Consider the following 17,617-nt stretch of genomic DNA (forward strand, 5'->3'; position numbering starts at 1 on the left):
GGTCTTTCAGAAATATAAGGCTTTTGTTAATAATACAGTGCAGTGTAATCAGTTCAGTTCAAATGTATTATTTGTAGAAAGTGCAATGGAACTCCTATGTGCTCTTTTCACCACACTCTCACTCAGCAAGCATCTTGCTTTGTAGGCTGTGAAAATGACAAATAATGTAATAGGTGTAGGGGGGACCCTCTGCATTAGGCTTTCATAACTCCATCCACGATGGCCACTGCAAGAAGACAAGCAAGCAAAAAATATATCCTTACCTTGAGAAAATAGTACCGTACCAAGAATTTGTGATTAAAAAATATAATATATTTCTGGTTTTCTTTCTGTTATCATAAGGATGCCTCATAAACACAGAAGGCATGTCTTCTTTAATTGAAACCTTTGATGCTTCTAACTGGACTTATTTGGTAGGTTTTAAGGCTTTTTCTATCACCTATGGACACAAGTATCCTAAAGCTTTGTTACAAACAACAAGAACAGACAAGGTGTTTTTACGATTTATAAAAGATAATTTCAAGTGGAAAATAAATATACAGCATATCACTGTGAAGAAATAACATCATCTTGAAAAATGCCAAACTTATCCTTTAAGTTTCAGGTAACAAGAGTAACACTTTATTTTTTTAAAAATCCCTTTGTATGAACAGCCTCATTTTCTTATCTTATTGGTAACAGGAAGAATTGATAGGTAATGGAAGACCATGACAATGTGAAAATGCTCTTCCTGTGTCGTGAGTGAGTTTTTAAAAGATGGAGTATTATGCAGCTGTATGTTTTTGATTTAAAATAGCAATTTAATTAATGATGTCTGAATTGACAAGAGATTATCACAAATAAATGTGAGAACATGCACATTGATAGCACATCTACACTGTGTGACACGAAACACTGCAATTCAAGCAGATTTGTTAGCAATTGGTATAATAGTATAATTCTCACTATTTCTGTGTGGAAAACTATTGGCAAAAGTTATTATGGCAAGCCAATTTAACATTTAGAGATGTTGAGTCCTTTATGGAAGAATGGTTGCACAAGAAAAATAACACATTTTAAGTGTGATACAAAAGATTTATGAGCATTATAATATGCATTACTGTTCATAGGGAACATTAAAAAGAAAGAATAAAACTTGTTTTGTTCAACTGTGTTTCACTTAATAGACTGTACTGAAAACTTTCTATTGCCCATTGTACACATTGTAGATTTTTAGATACATTCATACTTAACCCACTTAATCCAATTTGGGGTTGCAGGAGCTTTTCCAAAAGAATGAAACTTCGTCATGTTTATCAAAGGTTGTGTTTTCCTCGTATGTCTTGGATCCTTTGCGTCATGTCAAAACAGTGTTTTTTTTTTTTGTTTTTTTTTTAACTGAAAAGTGGGTCTAGAAAATGAATTTATAGGTGGAAAGGTATTTTTGTTCTTAAATGTGTGATATCCCTAATGTTTTAAGTATAACATGTCAAAATAAATTCAAACAATGATTATTAATGAAGGATGATGTACAATAAGCATTGCTTGATAGTATTCTGAAAAAATGCATACTTTTCAGAGTGTTACAGTAAAATGGGTAATCTTTGGGCTTCGCAGCGCTCATTGTTGGAGTCCGGTATGGGCAGTTTGCATGTTCTTATAAAGTTGACATTACATTGACTGACAGCTCTTGACCCTGTTAAAAATGGGTGTGTTTGAGTGAATGCACCCTGAACTTCGTGTTGGTTTTTGAATTGTACCTGCTACTGCCAAGACAGTCTTATTCCTATGACATTTTGCAAAAAACAAAGTAGGATCACAAATTGTATGGATGGCTTTATTGAAAAAGGTAAATGCTTTCAGTATGCACTTGAATGTGTTAACCCAATATGATTATTTCATGTTTAAGAATGAATTTTTTTATTCCATTTACTGTTAAAGGCACTAGAATCAATATGTATTTTTTGTTCTGCAGTATCAGTATTTATGAGTTCTCTAAACTGCAATCTTAAAACATTTTTCCAGCAGGATGAAGGGAATGTTAAAGAAATTCAGATCACAAACCATGTGAAAGAGGGCCATGAGAAAGGTGATCCACGTCAGTTTGAGCTGCGCAAAGTGTTGGGACAAGGTTCATTTGGAAAGGTACATGAAATCAATTAATGACTTTTGTATTTAAAATTAGCACTTATTAATTATGCAGCATTTTTTAAACTATGCTTTTTAATGTAATGTATAATATTCAAACATGTAGTTTCTAGTATTATTTATTATAAAAATATGTAATGACATCTAGAACTAAATAAAGCCTTCCAAATGATATCAAAACAGAATTTCTTATATCGATTTCTTTTAGAAATCATTCAGAGGAATGGCAGATGCTTATCTGTCTAGACATGGATACAGAAATGTTTCCAAATAATTTTCATTACCTTATCTAAATATCCATCCTCAATATGACTAGATGACTAGAGAGAAAATATCAGGAAGCTCTTGTCTAACCATAATGGAATCAAGAAAGCATTTGGAACATCTCAAAAGCACCCATAAACAATATAAATTACAAAAAATGGAAATCCTTTGTTTCTGTGGTTGTTAGGACTCATGTTTTTACCTTAACAAAAAAATGGAAATTAATTTGAGAGACTATAAGAATTTGATAACACTGACAAACAAGAGGAGACAGTTAAACCCATCAGGCTCGTTTGGTTAGGTAATAGCAAAATTGTCCCAAGATCTCCTCCAGATACTTTTAAAACGTTGACAAGTTTTCAGTTTCACCTGCTTGACTTGGTAATTTGATCCACAGTGCCTCCTGTTAGTGCTGGGAGGTATACCGGTTCATACAGAAAACCATTTTTTATTTTTGTTATGATATGGATTTTTCTTATTCCACAATACTGGTTTAAATAGCCTAAACTATGTTCGGAATGTGGCGCAGCGGGAAACTGTTTAAGGGGGGACTTTTTTTCACTGCTACACTGCTAAACACACATGCAACGGAGTACATGCGTTAGTGGAGGTATAGAGCGGTGAAAATGGATGGAGAACATTCTGAAACTGAAGCTGTAGCAGACGATAAAGTTGAACATGATGACACAGAAGAACTTTTGCTGAAAAAAGGAGCTGTTGTCTGGAGATTTTGGTTTTAACACTAGACTTACCAGAGCCTACGAAAAAACTCGTAGATCCGGCCCACCTTAAATCGCTTCTTAAATTCATTCGCACCTCTCTGCCAGCGTCTTTTGTCATCTAAATGTGCTGATACACACAAGCTGCAAGCAGCCGGCTATTCCATCCCCTCACCGACTTAGAACTTGCACAGACTTCTCCCAGCTCATGCCTTGATTGATTATCTGGGAGTGAAGTGGAGTTTTAGAGTGGAAATAATAGATCGTTATTTGGAACACACGCATTTCATGTGTGTTCCGTTTCTACAGTAATCTGTGTAAACACATTGTTAAAACAGTAACTTTTTCATATTTTAGTAATAAATGTTACAAAATGTAGGCATAAACTATAAAATGTGTGAAGCCTGAAGCCCAAAGATCAAATAAACACTTTCACAAAAGGTTCGAGAATGAAATGACACCTTCCATGGCGTACAGGTAAGGTTTGCTGACTCAGAGCGTAACAGGCTTGCTGGGCCTCAGAGACCTGAGTTCGAATCCCCGCTGGGGAGAAAATGTTTTTTTTTTTCTTTTCTTTTTAACTTTCGCCGCTCTGCCTGAACTCCCTGTCTATCTATATAGTAATAACAGTAATTTTATTGTTATGTAGCAGCTTCCCTGTCTGCCTATCATATAGTGCCTTTCCTTCTTATCTATCTATCTATATATGTATCCCCTTAGCTGTTTTTTATATATCTATTATACAATGCTTATGGGGTGCCAAACAGGCAATTACAATGATTTTCGGAATATATAAAGTCATTCCTGAATATATAAAGTCGGCGTCGGAATATATAACCTCATTCCTGAATACGGTAGAAACGGAACACACATGAAATGCGTGTGTTCCAAATAACGATCTGTTATTTCCACTCTAAAACTCCACTTCACTCCCAGATAATCAATCAAGGCATGAGCTGGGAGAAGTTCGTGCATGTTCTAAGTCGGTGGGGGGATGGAATAGCCGGCTGCTTGCAGATTGTGTATATCAGCACATTTAGATGACAAAAGACGCTGGTGGAGAGGTGCAAATGGATTTAAGAAGCGATTTAAGGTGGGCCAGATCTGCAAGTTTTTTCGTAGGCTCTGGTAATTCTAATGTTAAAAGGTGTGGACCAAACAATTATTTATTGCAAATGGTGTTGAGCTAAAGTTGTTGCCGGAGGTGGCAACACGAGCAATTTGCTGCACCACCTTAGCCACAAACATGCTTTGGAGTACCATGAATGTATGGAACTCAGATTGGCACACTCCACGTCCTCAGGTAAAACTGAAAAAGCTAGAGAACACTTGAGTCAGACGTCACTTGTAGACACATTTGCTAGAGGCCTGCTTATGACAAAAAAAACAAGCGGTGGATCGAGATAACCAACGCCATTACAAGCCATATAGCTAACGTGTCAGTGGACAGAGATTGTTAACATTAACAGAAAGTGTAGTTGGTTTACAAAAAATATTTACTCTTTATTTCTTTTCTAAGACATGTTCAGTGCAATACAACTTTTGACAAGCACCTCTGAATATTTTACTAAGTCTAAATGCCTCTTTGGAAGGTTGAAAATATGTTGTTTGCAAAATTTGTTCAATAAAATGGTTCTATAATTTGACAGCAACTGTAATGAAATGTGATTCCTTCTCTTCATTAGTTGCCACCCCCTTGAAAACTATCACTTTATGGGGCCATGCAAACCTGTATTAATACTTGTGTGAATATTAAAATATTTTCTTGTACAATGTACCGTTCTCATGACAGTGGAATAGGTTATTCTTAGCCAGTCTACTGCAGTAATTGCAGTGGAAAATGTGGTTAACATCCACTCATGCATGGGAAAAAAATACCGTTGGAATACCGTGAAACTGGTTTTATTTTGAAAAATACCGTGATATAGAATTTTGGTCATACCGCCCAGCCCTACCTCCTGTCTTGTGTGCTTTACACAGTGAATTACATAATTAAGATGTATTTCTAAAACCACTACATGATTTCAAGAAAATCAGGGTATGCTAACTTATAATAGATTTATCTTGATTGTTTAGTATTTAATTATTTTTTTTATCAAAATTTGAAATATTTGGGACTACTCTATATTCCATTTAGAACAAGGTTTTGAGACAACTGTTTTAAGATTAGTAACAGTAAATGCATTTGACTGCCATTAAATGACTGAAGATAGCATAATTCCCATCCCCTTTCCGCAATACTTTAATCAAAAATAAATTACTTACACTTAAATAATTGGCTCATTTTTTGGGCAACATTCTTACATAGAGAAATTGGAATACATTTTAAAATATTTATACTTGTGTTTGCCTATAGTAATATTATTTGTTTTTTTTAGGTCTTTCTTGTCAGAAAGATTATGGGGTCAGATGCTGGACAACTGTATGCAATGAAAGTTCTTAAGAAAGCTACACTAAAAGGTAATACTATAAAAGAGCATTTTTGTTAATAAAAAGTTGACAAGTTAAATAATCTTTTGAATGTTCTGTTTATAGTGCTACAACCAATTTCCTAACATTTGAAATTTGAGGCAGTTTATCTTACATCTGTCCCTTACTGCAAACTATTTGATTACAATTTTACTCCAGATACTGATTAACATTAAGGAGCGCTGTAGTTGTTTTTTAAGTTGTTGTTAGGATGTTTCTTTGTGTAAAGCTTTATTGACTTTTTATTTAAAACTGTTTATCAATTTGTTCTGACTGGTAATTTTGTTTTTTTTTCTTCTAATTTATAATAGTCTTGGAAAATTATTATGTTAGTAGATTTTTACTACAATTTATTCTCCAAAATTGTGAAATGTGTAAAATATACAGTGGTGTGAAAAACTATTTGCCCCCTTCCTGATTTCTTATTCTTTTGCATGTTTGTCACACAAAATGTTTCTGATCATCAAACACATTTAACCATTAGTCAAATATAACACAAGTAAACACAAAATGCAGTTTGTAAATGGTGGTTTTTATTATTTAGGGAGAAAAAAAAATCCAAACCTACATGGCCCTGTGTGAAAAAGTAATTGCCCCCTGAACCTAATAACTGGTTGGGCCACCCTTAGCAGCAATAACTGCAATCAAGCGTTTGCGATAACTTGCAATGAGTCTTTTACAGCGCTCTGGAGGAATTTTGGCCCACTCATCTTTGCAAAATTGTTGTAATTCAGCTTTATTTGAGGGTTTTCTAGCGTGAACCGCCTTTTTAAGGTCATGCCATAGCATCTCAATTGGATTCAGGTCAGGACTTTGACTAGGCCACTCCAAAGTCTTCATTTTGTTTTTCTTCAGCCATTCAGAGGTGGATTTGCTGGTGTGTTTTGGGTCATTGTCCTGTTGCAGCACCCAAGATCGCTTCAGCTTGAGTTGACGAACAGATGGCCGGACATTCTCCTTCAGGATTTTTTGGTAGACAGTAGAATTCATGGTTCCATCTATCACAGCAAGCCTTCCAGGTCCTGAAGCAGCAAAACAACCCCAGACCATCACACTACCACCACCATATTTTACTGTTGGTATGATGTTCTTTTTCTGAAATGCTGTGTTCCTTTTACGCCAGATGTAACGGGACATTTGCCTTCCAAAAAGTTCAACTTTTGACTCATCAGTCCACAAGGTATTTTCCCAAAAGTCTTGGCAATCATTGAGATGTTTCTTAGCAAAATTGAGACGAGCCCTAATGTTCTTTTGCTTAACAGTGGTTTGCGTCTTGGAAATCTGCCATGCAGGCCGTTTTTGCCCAGTCTCTTTCTTATGGTGGAGTCGTGAACACTGACCTTAATTGAGGCAAGTGAGGCCTGCAGTTCTTTAGACGTTGTCCTGGGGTCTTTTGTGACCTCTCGGATGAGTCGTCTCTGCGCTCTTGGGGTAATTTTGGTCGGCCGGCCACTCCTGGGAAGGTTCACCACTGTTCCATGTTTTTGCCATTTGTGGATAATGGCTCTCACTGTGGTTCGCTGGAGTCCCAAAGCTTTAGAAATGGCTTTATAACCTTTACCAGACTGATAGATCTCAATTACTTCTGTTCTCATTTGTTCCTGAATTTCTTTGGATCTTGGCATGATGTCTAGCTTTTGAGGTGCTTTTGGTCTACTTCTCTGTGTCAGGCAGCTCCTATTTAAGTGATTTCTTGATTGAAACAGGTGTGGCAGTAATCAGGCCTGGGGGTGGCTACGGAAATTGAACTCAGGTGTGATACACCACAGTTAGGTTATTTTTTAACAAGGGGGGCAATTACTTTTTCACACAGGGCCATGTAGGTTTGGATTTTTTTTCTCCCTAAATAATAAACACCATCATTTAAAAACTGCATTTTGTGTTTACTTGTGTTATATTTGACTAATGGTTAAATGTGTTTGATGATCAGAAACATTTTGTGTGACAAACATGCAAAAGAATAAGAAATCAGGAAGGGGGCAAATAGTTTTTCACACCACTGTATATATAAAAAAAATCTGTAGTAGTAAAGTTGGTGCCATTGAAAATATTAGTTGTGAAGCCCAATTCAACAAAATTCAGCAAAACCAAAATCAATTTTGAAAGCAGTAACACCACACAAATAGTATGGTATGACTAAATATTAATAATTAAATATTATGTAAATAATGAACTAAAAGCAATAAGGTACTGTAGAACAGGGAAAAATCACCATGTTCTGTATCTGTTTATCTTTGGAAATTGGTCATATAGCCCCTCCAACAGTACACTATGGCAAGTGAAAGTTTTGATGACATTGGCAAAATATGCCAAAGTTTCCCAATTGGTTCTGTAACTGGTGATGATTACTGATGAGCAAACTTGACAGTTTGTTTCACTGTGAGTTTAACAAAATCACAGAAATGTTGTGGAATTTCACCAACCTCCACAAAATACATTGAAGTCAATGAGGCAGAAGGGACTGAATTAGTTTTGAATGATTATAATGGTGCAGTGGCCTCTTAAGTATTCGACAGCTAGAGAAGTATCTGTCAACTATGACAGACTGATTACTTTAGTCAGAAATGTGATCTGAGCTGTGTAAGGCAGTACTAACCACTGCTCCACTGTCCTTTTAAAAAATATGATAACCACAAACAAAATACAACAAATGGCCACGAACTAGCAATGAGTAAAATAAAAAATATCATTCCACTCACAGAGTTCGAGCCTTGGGGCACACATTACCTATGCAATAATACAGTGGCATAGGACTAGCTCATTCCACTGTTTGGCACAGCTGGAATGTCTTTTTTTTTTCTTGATCTCTGTGCAGATACTTCACACTTTTCTCTTCTATCAAGAAGATGGAAACTCTTTAAATAGTGATAAATCTTTTGTTTATATTATTTCACAGGGTCTCTTGAGTTCTCTTTCTCAGAGAGGGGGAGAGTTTCTTTAAGGTTTATTCTGACTTGTTTCTGCAGCATGTGGTCAATTGTGCCATGTAGCGCTGCACTACATTGACTCAGTGAGTGAGCACACAGGGAAGGATTAGTACTAGTGCTCACTGTCATTATGGTCAGCTAATATGCCCCTCAAGTGAAAAATACTGCAAGTTTTATGTTTTCTTTTTTTTTTTTATAAACGCATTGCAGGGTGCAAATTGACTAGAGTACCAATCGGTCATGACATCACACATGTGAAGGAGATCAGGCAGCAGTATTACAGCAGACATCCCCACACATTTTGCGCATGGCTGCTACAACTCAGTGATGCTGGTCGATGGGGGGAAAAAAATGTTTGTCTAAGCAGACTGTGTGGCAAATTTCCAGGAAAACATTCTGCAAGCAAGATCACCAGCGAACACAGCATATCATTCTTCTAATCCAGACCAGGGTTGTGGGGAGTGCTGTAGCCTATCCCAGTTAACATAGGGTGCAAGGAAGGAACAAACATTGGACAGGGTACCAGTACATTACAGAGAAAACACAAACTGCACCTAACCTGCATGTCTTTGGATGGTGGGAGGAAACCCAAGCAGACACAGAGATAACATGCAAACTCCATGCAGGGAGAACCTGGGATGCAAACCCTGGTCTCCTTACTGCGAGGCAACAGTGCTAGCCCCCCTTACAAACATATGTTTACATATTTGTGTAGCACACTATTATACCCCATGTACAGTCAGTAGTTGCTTTGTTTAGTACAACTACCTTGCCTCTGTTAAGACCCCATTTTTTCCTCCAGGACAGATCATATTCTTTGAGGCATAGAATCAACAAGGTACTAGAAGCATTCCTTATGGGGTTTCATCCATGTTGATTCAATAGCATCACAATTTCTGCAGATTTCTTGGTCACTCATTCATGCTGCAAACTACCATCCCATTTGCCTTATCATGAAGGTGATCTTTTTGATTCAGATCTCAGAGTTGTAAATGGCAATAAGTATAAATTGAACTCAGTTTCATTTTTGTGGAATTAGCTTGAGATGATGCATGCTTTACAATATGCCACATTATCTTGCTAGAGGTACCCATTTAAAAAACTTGCATACTCATGCATTCATTTATGGCCGTTTTGTGTATATATACCATAAGTAGGAATATTTGGTGAAACAACAGCTATGTTGACCATATCTAAGTTATTTATATTGAATTACAGGCACATGATTGGCTGTTTACAGTAGTGGGATGTTTTCCTTAAAGAGCAGGTATACATAATACAGTGTCCACTGAATGTATGTCCCTCCCCATCCCCACATTATATTGAGTACCATTTTATGTACTATTTTTAACTACCAGCATGTAAAGTTCATACCTGCAAGTAGTGCTGGGCGGTATGACCAAAATTCTATATCAACAGTGAAACTGGTATAATTTTGAAAAATACTGTATTTAATGAGTGGATGTTAACCACATTTTCCACTGCAGTTACTGCAGTAGACTAGCTAAGAATAACCTATTCCACTGTCATGAGCATTGTACATTGTACAAAAAAACATTTTAATGTGCACACAAGTATTAATACAGGTTTGCATGGCCCCATAAAGTGATAGTTTTCAAGGGAGTGGCACTAATGAAGAAAAGGAATCACATTGCATGACAGTTACAGTCAAAATATAGAACATTTTTATTGAACAAAAATTTTGACAACATATTTTCAACCATCCAAAGAGGAATTTAGACATAGTAGAATATCCAGAGGTGCTTGTCAAAAGTTTTATTGCACTGAACATGTCTTAGAAAAGGAATAAATAGTAAATATTTTTTGTAAACCAAGTACACTTTCTGTTAATGTTAACAATCTCTGTCCACTGACACTTTAAAGTGACTTTTTAAACAACTTTACCATCATTAAACTGCATAATATTAAAACTAACAAATAATAACAATAAATAATAGTGCAACTTCCAGTAATAATGCTATTACTGCAAGACTTCAAGCCCAGGTGCATTACACAGTACAGTAATCCCTCGCTATATCGCGCTTCGCCTTTCGCGGCTTCACTCCATCGCGGATTTTATATGTAAGCATATTTAAATATATATCGCGGATTTTTCGCTGCTTCGCGGGTTTCTGCGGACAATGGGTCTTTTAATTTCTGGTACATGCTTCCTCAGTTGGTTTGCCCAGTTGATTTCATACAAGGGACGGTATTGGCAGATGGCTGAGAAGCTACCCAGCTTACTTTTCTCTTTCTCTTGCGCTGACTTTCTGTGATCCTGACGTAGGGGGATTGAGCAGGGGGGGCTGTTCGCACACCTAGACGATATGGACGCTCGTCTAAAAATGCTGAAAGATTATCTTCACGTTGCTATCTTTTGTGCAGCTGCACGGTGCTTCGCATACTTAAAAGCTCGAAGGGCACGTATTGATTTTTGCTTGAAAAACAAACTCTCTCTCTCTCTCTCTCTCTCTCTCTCTCTCTCTCTCTCTCTCTTCTCTCTCTCTCTCTCTCTCTCTCTCTCTCTCTCTCTCTCTCTCTCTCTCTCTCTCTCTCTCTCTCTCTCTCTCTCTCTCTCTCTCTCTCTCTCTCTCTCTCTCTCTCTCTCTCTCTCTCTCTCTCTCTCTCTCTCTCTCTCTCTCTCTCTCTCTCTGTGCTCCTGACGGAGGGGGGGTGAGCTGCCGCCTTCAACAGCTTTGTGCCGCGGTGCTTCGCATACTTAAGCCAAACAGCCCCTATTGATTTGTTTGCCAGAGATTGTTTTCTCTATCTATGTGACATTCTGTGCTCCTGACACGCACTCCTTTGAAAAGGAAGATATGTTTGCATTCTTTTAATTGTGAGACGGAACTGTCATCTCTGTCTTGTCATGGAGCACAGTTTAAACTTTTGAAAAAGAGACAAATGTTTGTTTGCAGTGTTTGAATAACGTTCCTGTCTCTCTACAACCTCCTGTGTTTCTGCGCAAATCTGTGACCCAAGCATGACAATATAAAAATAACCATATAAACATATGGTTTCTACTTCACGGATTTTCTTATTTCGCGGGTGGCTCTGGAACGCAACCCCCGTGATGGAGGAGGGATTACTGTATTCACCAAATTAAAATAAAATAAAATAAAACAAGTGCAAATTTACCATCTTTACCAACTGAACCATCATTAAGGCAAATTGCATTAATATGGACCTTGCTTCAAGCTAAGCTATATACATAAATAATAAAACTGCAACTTGCATTTATAATGCTATTTGTGGTATAGCCCTACAGAAGCGTATTAGGGCCGCAGTGAAGAAAAAAAAAAACAAAACTATATGTCGAGAATAAAGGCGACATGTCGACTTTATTCTTGACATTTCCACTTTAATCTCGACGCTTATATTGAGATTAAAGTTGACATTTCCACTTTATTCTCGTTGTTTATGTCATGCTCCCATGGCCCCACAAGATTAATACATGCCATCATAAAAATGATATCAAGTATTTATCTTTGCATTCTAAATGTTCAGGGAGCATGAATATTATGTAATTAATGTATTCTGTGTGGTGATCACTGCCTGCGCCTCCTCTTAGTGCAAGAGGAAGTCAGTTTAAGAAGCACATAGTGATTAACATGGCTTGGGGAACACTTAACACAAAGCATTTAATGTGATAAATAACTTATGACAGGGTTTGAGAAAATCTAGTAAATTAAATATTCATGTTAAGATGAAGTTTAGTTTACGATGTTCTACTTTAATGACAGATTATGAGAATAAAGTCAACATGTCGACTTTAATCTCGACATAAACGGCGAGAATAAAGTAGAAATGTCGAGAATAAAGTCAATATGTCATCACACTATTACACAGTACCCAGGTACATTACACAATATTGAAAAAAAAATAAAACAAGTACAACTTGGCTTGCAGTATTATCCAGTAGTATAGAAACAGTATTCGCACATTTGAACAGAATGGTCCACATCCGACCTTTTAAAACCAAAGTATCTCTAGACAACAGACACGGCTGCTTTTTTCGGCAAAAGTTCTTCTGTGTCATCATGTTCAACTTCTACAGCTTAAGTTTCAGAATGTTCTCTGTCCATTTTCACCGTTCAATACCTCCACTAATGCATGTACTCTGTTGCATTCATGTTTAGCGGAGCAGCAGTGAAAAAGGTCCCCACTTAAACAGTTTCCCGCCGCACCACGTTCCGAACGTTGTTTAGGCTATTTAAACCGGTGTTGCGGTATAAGAAAAATCCATATCATAACAAAAATAAAAAACATTTTTTGGTATGAACCAGTATACCGCCCAGCACTGCTCGCAAAGAATCTCAAAACACAACAATTTCACTAGGTATGAGAGTCATGCTTAGAAACAGAATGTACTGTTGCTGTTTCAGCTAGCATCTGACTAGGCAAAATCAGGGAGGGAACATCTCAGCCTTTTACTATGCAAGGCAGGTTTGAATAATAAATTACTGTACAGTATATATGGAATTCTGTGACCTGGAATCCAGAAACTTGTTTGATGCCCTTCAAATCTGTACTCAGTGAAGAGTGCTGTAAAACAAATAAACTGAATTCAGTACAACGAAATAAACACTGCATCTGGCACTTACCCGACTGAGGTGTTCTAGAATCAGGTGGTCATGAATTGGATTAAACAGGTAAGGCAGTGAATAAAATGAGAACATACAATTTCATTATCTAAATAATCAGTGCTTAAATTATGTAAAATTAAACACTTTATTAGTATCATTCTAACCTAAGTTTCTTATGTGGCATTTACAGATATACAGTACCATTTATTCTATCAAATAAATTGGAGATCTGGGTCGCCTCTAAATATACTTTCATAACAGGATGAAGAAATAAGTGAGAAATGCTGTGTGTGTTTATGTGTGTGTGTGTGTGTGTGTGTGTATGTGTATATATATATATATATATATATATATATATATATATATATATATAAATTAAACTATTAAAAATGTAAATAAATAGCAATTGTCAATATTAATGTTGATCAGTATTGAACATTTTATATAAAGAAATAGTAAAAAGTTTATCTTTTTACTTTAGTTAGAGATCGTGTTAGAACAAAAATGGAACGGGACATTCTGGTTGAAGTAAATCACCCCTTTATTGTAAAATTACACTATGGTAAGTAGTATTTAGCTATAAAAATTTTTTTGCTTAAAAATAAATTGTGAATGTTTTGGTTTGGTTTATTTGTTCAAATTGCTAAATTGTTTTATGTGCAATATGTTTATCTATTGTGATTTGCTTATTAAAGATAAATTATTTTTATTGCATATATCTGTTTTTATATTGAGCAACTGTCAAGTCAGCTGTAGTTTCCCTTCATTGTAATGTTTTTTTGTGATTTTCTTTAGTTTTAATGTAAATGTCTTCCTATATCTGTGGTTTTCAAATATTTTACATTTGCTAGTTCTGTAATTTTTTTTTTTTTTAATGTAGCTTTTCAGACAGAAGGAAAGCTCTACCTCATTCTGGATTTCCTCAGGGGAGGAGACTTATTTACTAGATTATCTAAAGAGGTAAAGCAGTAGTTTTACATAGTGTGTTTTAACAGTATTATAAAAAAATGTATTCATTTATATCTACTCTTTAAAAACATTGTTACAAACTTAATTTGATTATTATTTGTACACAAATCCCAAAATTGATTTTACATGTTTTTCAGATTATAATTAAAGCTTATTAAAATATATATCTATCTCTGTTCAGTAAGACCTGCTTGTTGGTTGCTTTGACTAGGTTTTTTGTGTAAATCACAGAATTTAACATTTGTTATTGAAGTTTTTTCTTTTTAATTGCATGGTTTCCTTTGGTTCCAGGATCCACGGATCCTCAAGTATCTTACATAAAATGGCATAGCACTTGCATATAACCTACGCACCTCCACCCATATACTTTAAATCATCTCGAGATTACTTGTAATATCACTAGCAGTATGAACCCTTCTGCACATTTCAGCTTCTTTCTGCTTCTTTCCGCTTTACTGTTCAACTGCACAATCTGTTCTTTCCAATCTTTTAGCCCTATTCAGTAAATGACATACCACTTTTCAAAAAATCTAAGCACACTACACTCCCTTTTAAGGCCCACGGAGGTTGCGCACCCTGATTTGTTTATAGTTCAGGCATTCGGTGCATGGCACTATGCGGTTACAGAATCCCCTGACTCTCCCCCTAAAGTTTTTTTTCTTTGCCTTTACTTAACGACCTTTCATATATTTCTATTTGTGCCTGCATAAACTTTCATCTTTGCCTAGGGTTTCTTGTTTTCTTGTCTGGGGCTTGCATAGTCATCATGAGGTTACAAAATTCTGGAGGCATGAAGTCGCATGCTAGGACCAATGATGAAATTTACGTCATGTGCACCCTAGTGAATCCTTGCAGCAGCTTGGTTGTGTCCCTACTCTTTGTGTACACTGACCATCATTACTACCGACTGGATGGCTTAGTAAGATTCTCAGACTGGCCATTTCAGAATCGCTCACAGCCTCTGGTGGAGCACCAAGAAGACTACCAAACTTGACTGTATAGGAAATAAAACACTGAATCAGGTTTATTTAAATGAAAGAGTGGACAGATCATTACTAAGCCTCAAGGGGTGAGTGTATCTGCCTGACCCTGTTTCCCCCACCAGTCCTCCTTCTGAGCCGGCATTCTGCAGGGCAAGCTTACACTTCACTTAGTTTGTGAAGATTGTGCTCGTTGTGCAGAGAATTCAAATTTTGTTTTTTGATCCATAGTTGTTGGAATCCACAAAAGTAGAACCCGTGGATACAGGCTTGATCGCAATGTATTAATTCCTTACTAGTGGTATCTTAATGATATGTTTGTTAATTCTCTTAAAAGGTCATGTTTACTGAAGAGGATGTCAAGTTCTACCTTGCTGAGTTAGCACTGGCTTTAGATCACCTTCATAGCCTTGGAATTATATACAGAGACCTTAAACCGGAAAAGTAAGTCAGTAAATACCATTTTTGTTGTTTTACAAATAAAGGTAATGTAATATGCCAGTTCATTATGCCTTGTCTAGTAATGGCAATGAATCTGTTAGTTACAGCTTTAGGACATGTGTCAACTTCAAATGCTCATTGAATCATAGTACAATGAAAAGTTTAAACCAAATGATATAATTTCTATAACTCAATAGAAGATATATATTTATTTAAGTAAAGTTCTAATGGCCACCAATTACTATGACATGCACAAATGCTGTCTTAGATATCAAACTGACGGTGAGCAGTGATACATTTTTTCCAGTTGTAGATTTTTTTTTTTTTGGTGGTGGTTGTCTGATTTTCCCTCCATTTGTGTTTAGTGTTTCTCCTCACATTATGTGTTTATTTCCATATCTTTTTCTTTTGTAATTTTTATAAAATCATATTTTTCCAGTATATTATCTGTTCAGGAATAAAATTGTAATTCACAAGAAGCGTGTATGTGATTCAAAAATTTAAAAAATTAAAATTCATTTATTTGTTGGCAGTATCTTGCTTGATGAAGAAGGACATATAAAATTAACAGGTATGTGAAATCATATATTGATATAGAACAGCTGAAAGAAACCATAATATTAAGCAGTAAAATGGTGTTGAATTATATAATCATAACAGTAAAAATTTATATTTGTAAAATGTAATCATCAATACAAGTGTTTCTATGATTCCACAGTGAATGATGACTTCATAAAATATTTTAAGTGACTAAGCCTTAACATTGCAAAGCAGTTATTATTTATTATTACTATTTTTAACATGCTATCAGTTTTATCATTAATCTTTTTGTTAGTATTGTAACTTCTTTTGTCATTCTGTTATGTAAATATAATATATTTGGCAAATGTAATGTTGCTTAGATATCTGGTTATGCTGAAGCTGAGCAATATGAAAATTGAACTTTGTCATATTGTAGACATAACTGCCTTGGGTTTTTCATCTTTCTGTCTTTATTTTCGATCTTTATATATATTTTAGTTGTGTTCATGCCAAAATAGTAGAGTTGGAATCAAAGTATTTTTTTTTTTTTGTATCCAACTTGAAACTTTTCTCCATACTGAAACAACCAAATCTTGTATCCAGTTGAACCTTTACTTACCAGCATTTAAACTGCTGGGAAAGTGGTGGTATTACTAGTAATAGTAGTGTTTTTTTTTATTCTCTCAGTTTTGATCTAATTAAATTAATATTAAGTAAAGTTAGATTTACTAGTTGCATCTTATTAAAAATATGAAAAGCACTTACTCAGCTGAAAAAATGCTTTAATATCACAAATACATTTAATTTAACTGTTTATGTTGATCTTCACGTCATTTGTATTTTCTCACATAAAGAGTAAAGTAAAAGAACTTGCTTGTGTTTAGTTGAGTTAAATGGTTACAATTGAAATGCATATGGGAAAAACTTCAGAATTTTATTATTTTTCATGTGTTAGCTTTTGGAGACCAAGAATATCAAATGAAAACAAAGATTATTATATTATTTCACATGGCTTTGGTTATCTATATATATAATTCACTAAGACCATGGCAAGCAAGACGCACGCAAGACAGAGCCCCACCTGCCAACTCTTACCCTCCTTCCGCATCATGGGATACGCACGACAGAGCCCCGCCCAACAACTCTAACCCTCCTTCTGTGTCCACCCTCGCTCTCGAGGCATGAGCAGGCAGTGCGCATGGTGTACGCACAACAGAGCCCCGCCCGCCATGAGCAGGTAATGCGCATGGTGAATGCACGACAGAGCCGCCTGCCAACTTTAACCCTCCTCCAGCGTCATGGGATATGCATGACAGAGCCCCGCCCGCCAATGTTATGTTCTTGGACGGGAATGGCGGTAATTTCTTGAAAAGCAGCAGAAAATTGAATGCGATGACTGTACATGTGTTTTGCGAGAAGATGTGAGTTTTTGAAAGAGCTTTTGCAATGTACACATTCAAAGAATGTGTCTTGGGAGTGTGTTTTCGTATGTTTGTTGAGAAGAAATGATGTTTTGAACGATTTAGTGCAGTGTTGACACCGAAAGGATTTCGGCAGGCATGTGGAGTGTGTTTTTAAATGTGTGTTGAGATATCTCTGCAGGCGGAAGCTTT

At 36.0% G+C, this 17,617-nt stretch overlaps 1 protein-coding gene across 7 annotated transcripts in view; it reads left to right on the top strand.

Moving 5' to 3' along the window:
* Positions 1-17,617, top strand: part of LOC114650023 (ribosomal protein S6 kinase alpha-3) — a 172,122-nt gene that overhangs the window by 99,974 nt on the left and 54,531 nt on the right. For 6 of the 7 annotated variants that reach the window (XM_028799453.2, XM_028799454.2, XM_051927366.1 and 3 more), the window contains 6 exons: positions 2,005-2,124; positions 5,489-5,570; positions 13,574-13,654; positions 13,973-14,052; positions 15,379-15,485; positions 16,016-16,053. In XM_028799453.2, coding sequence (XP_028655286.1) covers positions 2,005-2,124; positions 5,489-5,570; positions 13,574-13,654; positions 13,973-14,052; positions 15,379-15,485; positions 16,016-16,053 — 508 coding nt within the window. The remainder of the gene's footprint in view (positions 1-2,004; positions 2,125-5,488; positions 5,571-13,573; positions 13,655-13,972; positions 14,053-15,378; positions 15,486-16,015; positions 16,054-17,617) is intronic. The other variant, XM_051927362.1, reaches the window with a different exon arrangement.

This window comes from Erpetoichthys calabaricus, chromosome 4 (assembly GCF_900747795.2).
Source record: "Erpetoichthys calabaricus chromosome 4, fErpCal1.3, whole genome shotgun sequence".
Taxonomy (NCBI): Eukaryota; Metazoa; Chordata; class Cladistia; order Polypteriformes; family Polypteridae; genus Erpetoichthys; species Erpetoichthys calabaricus.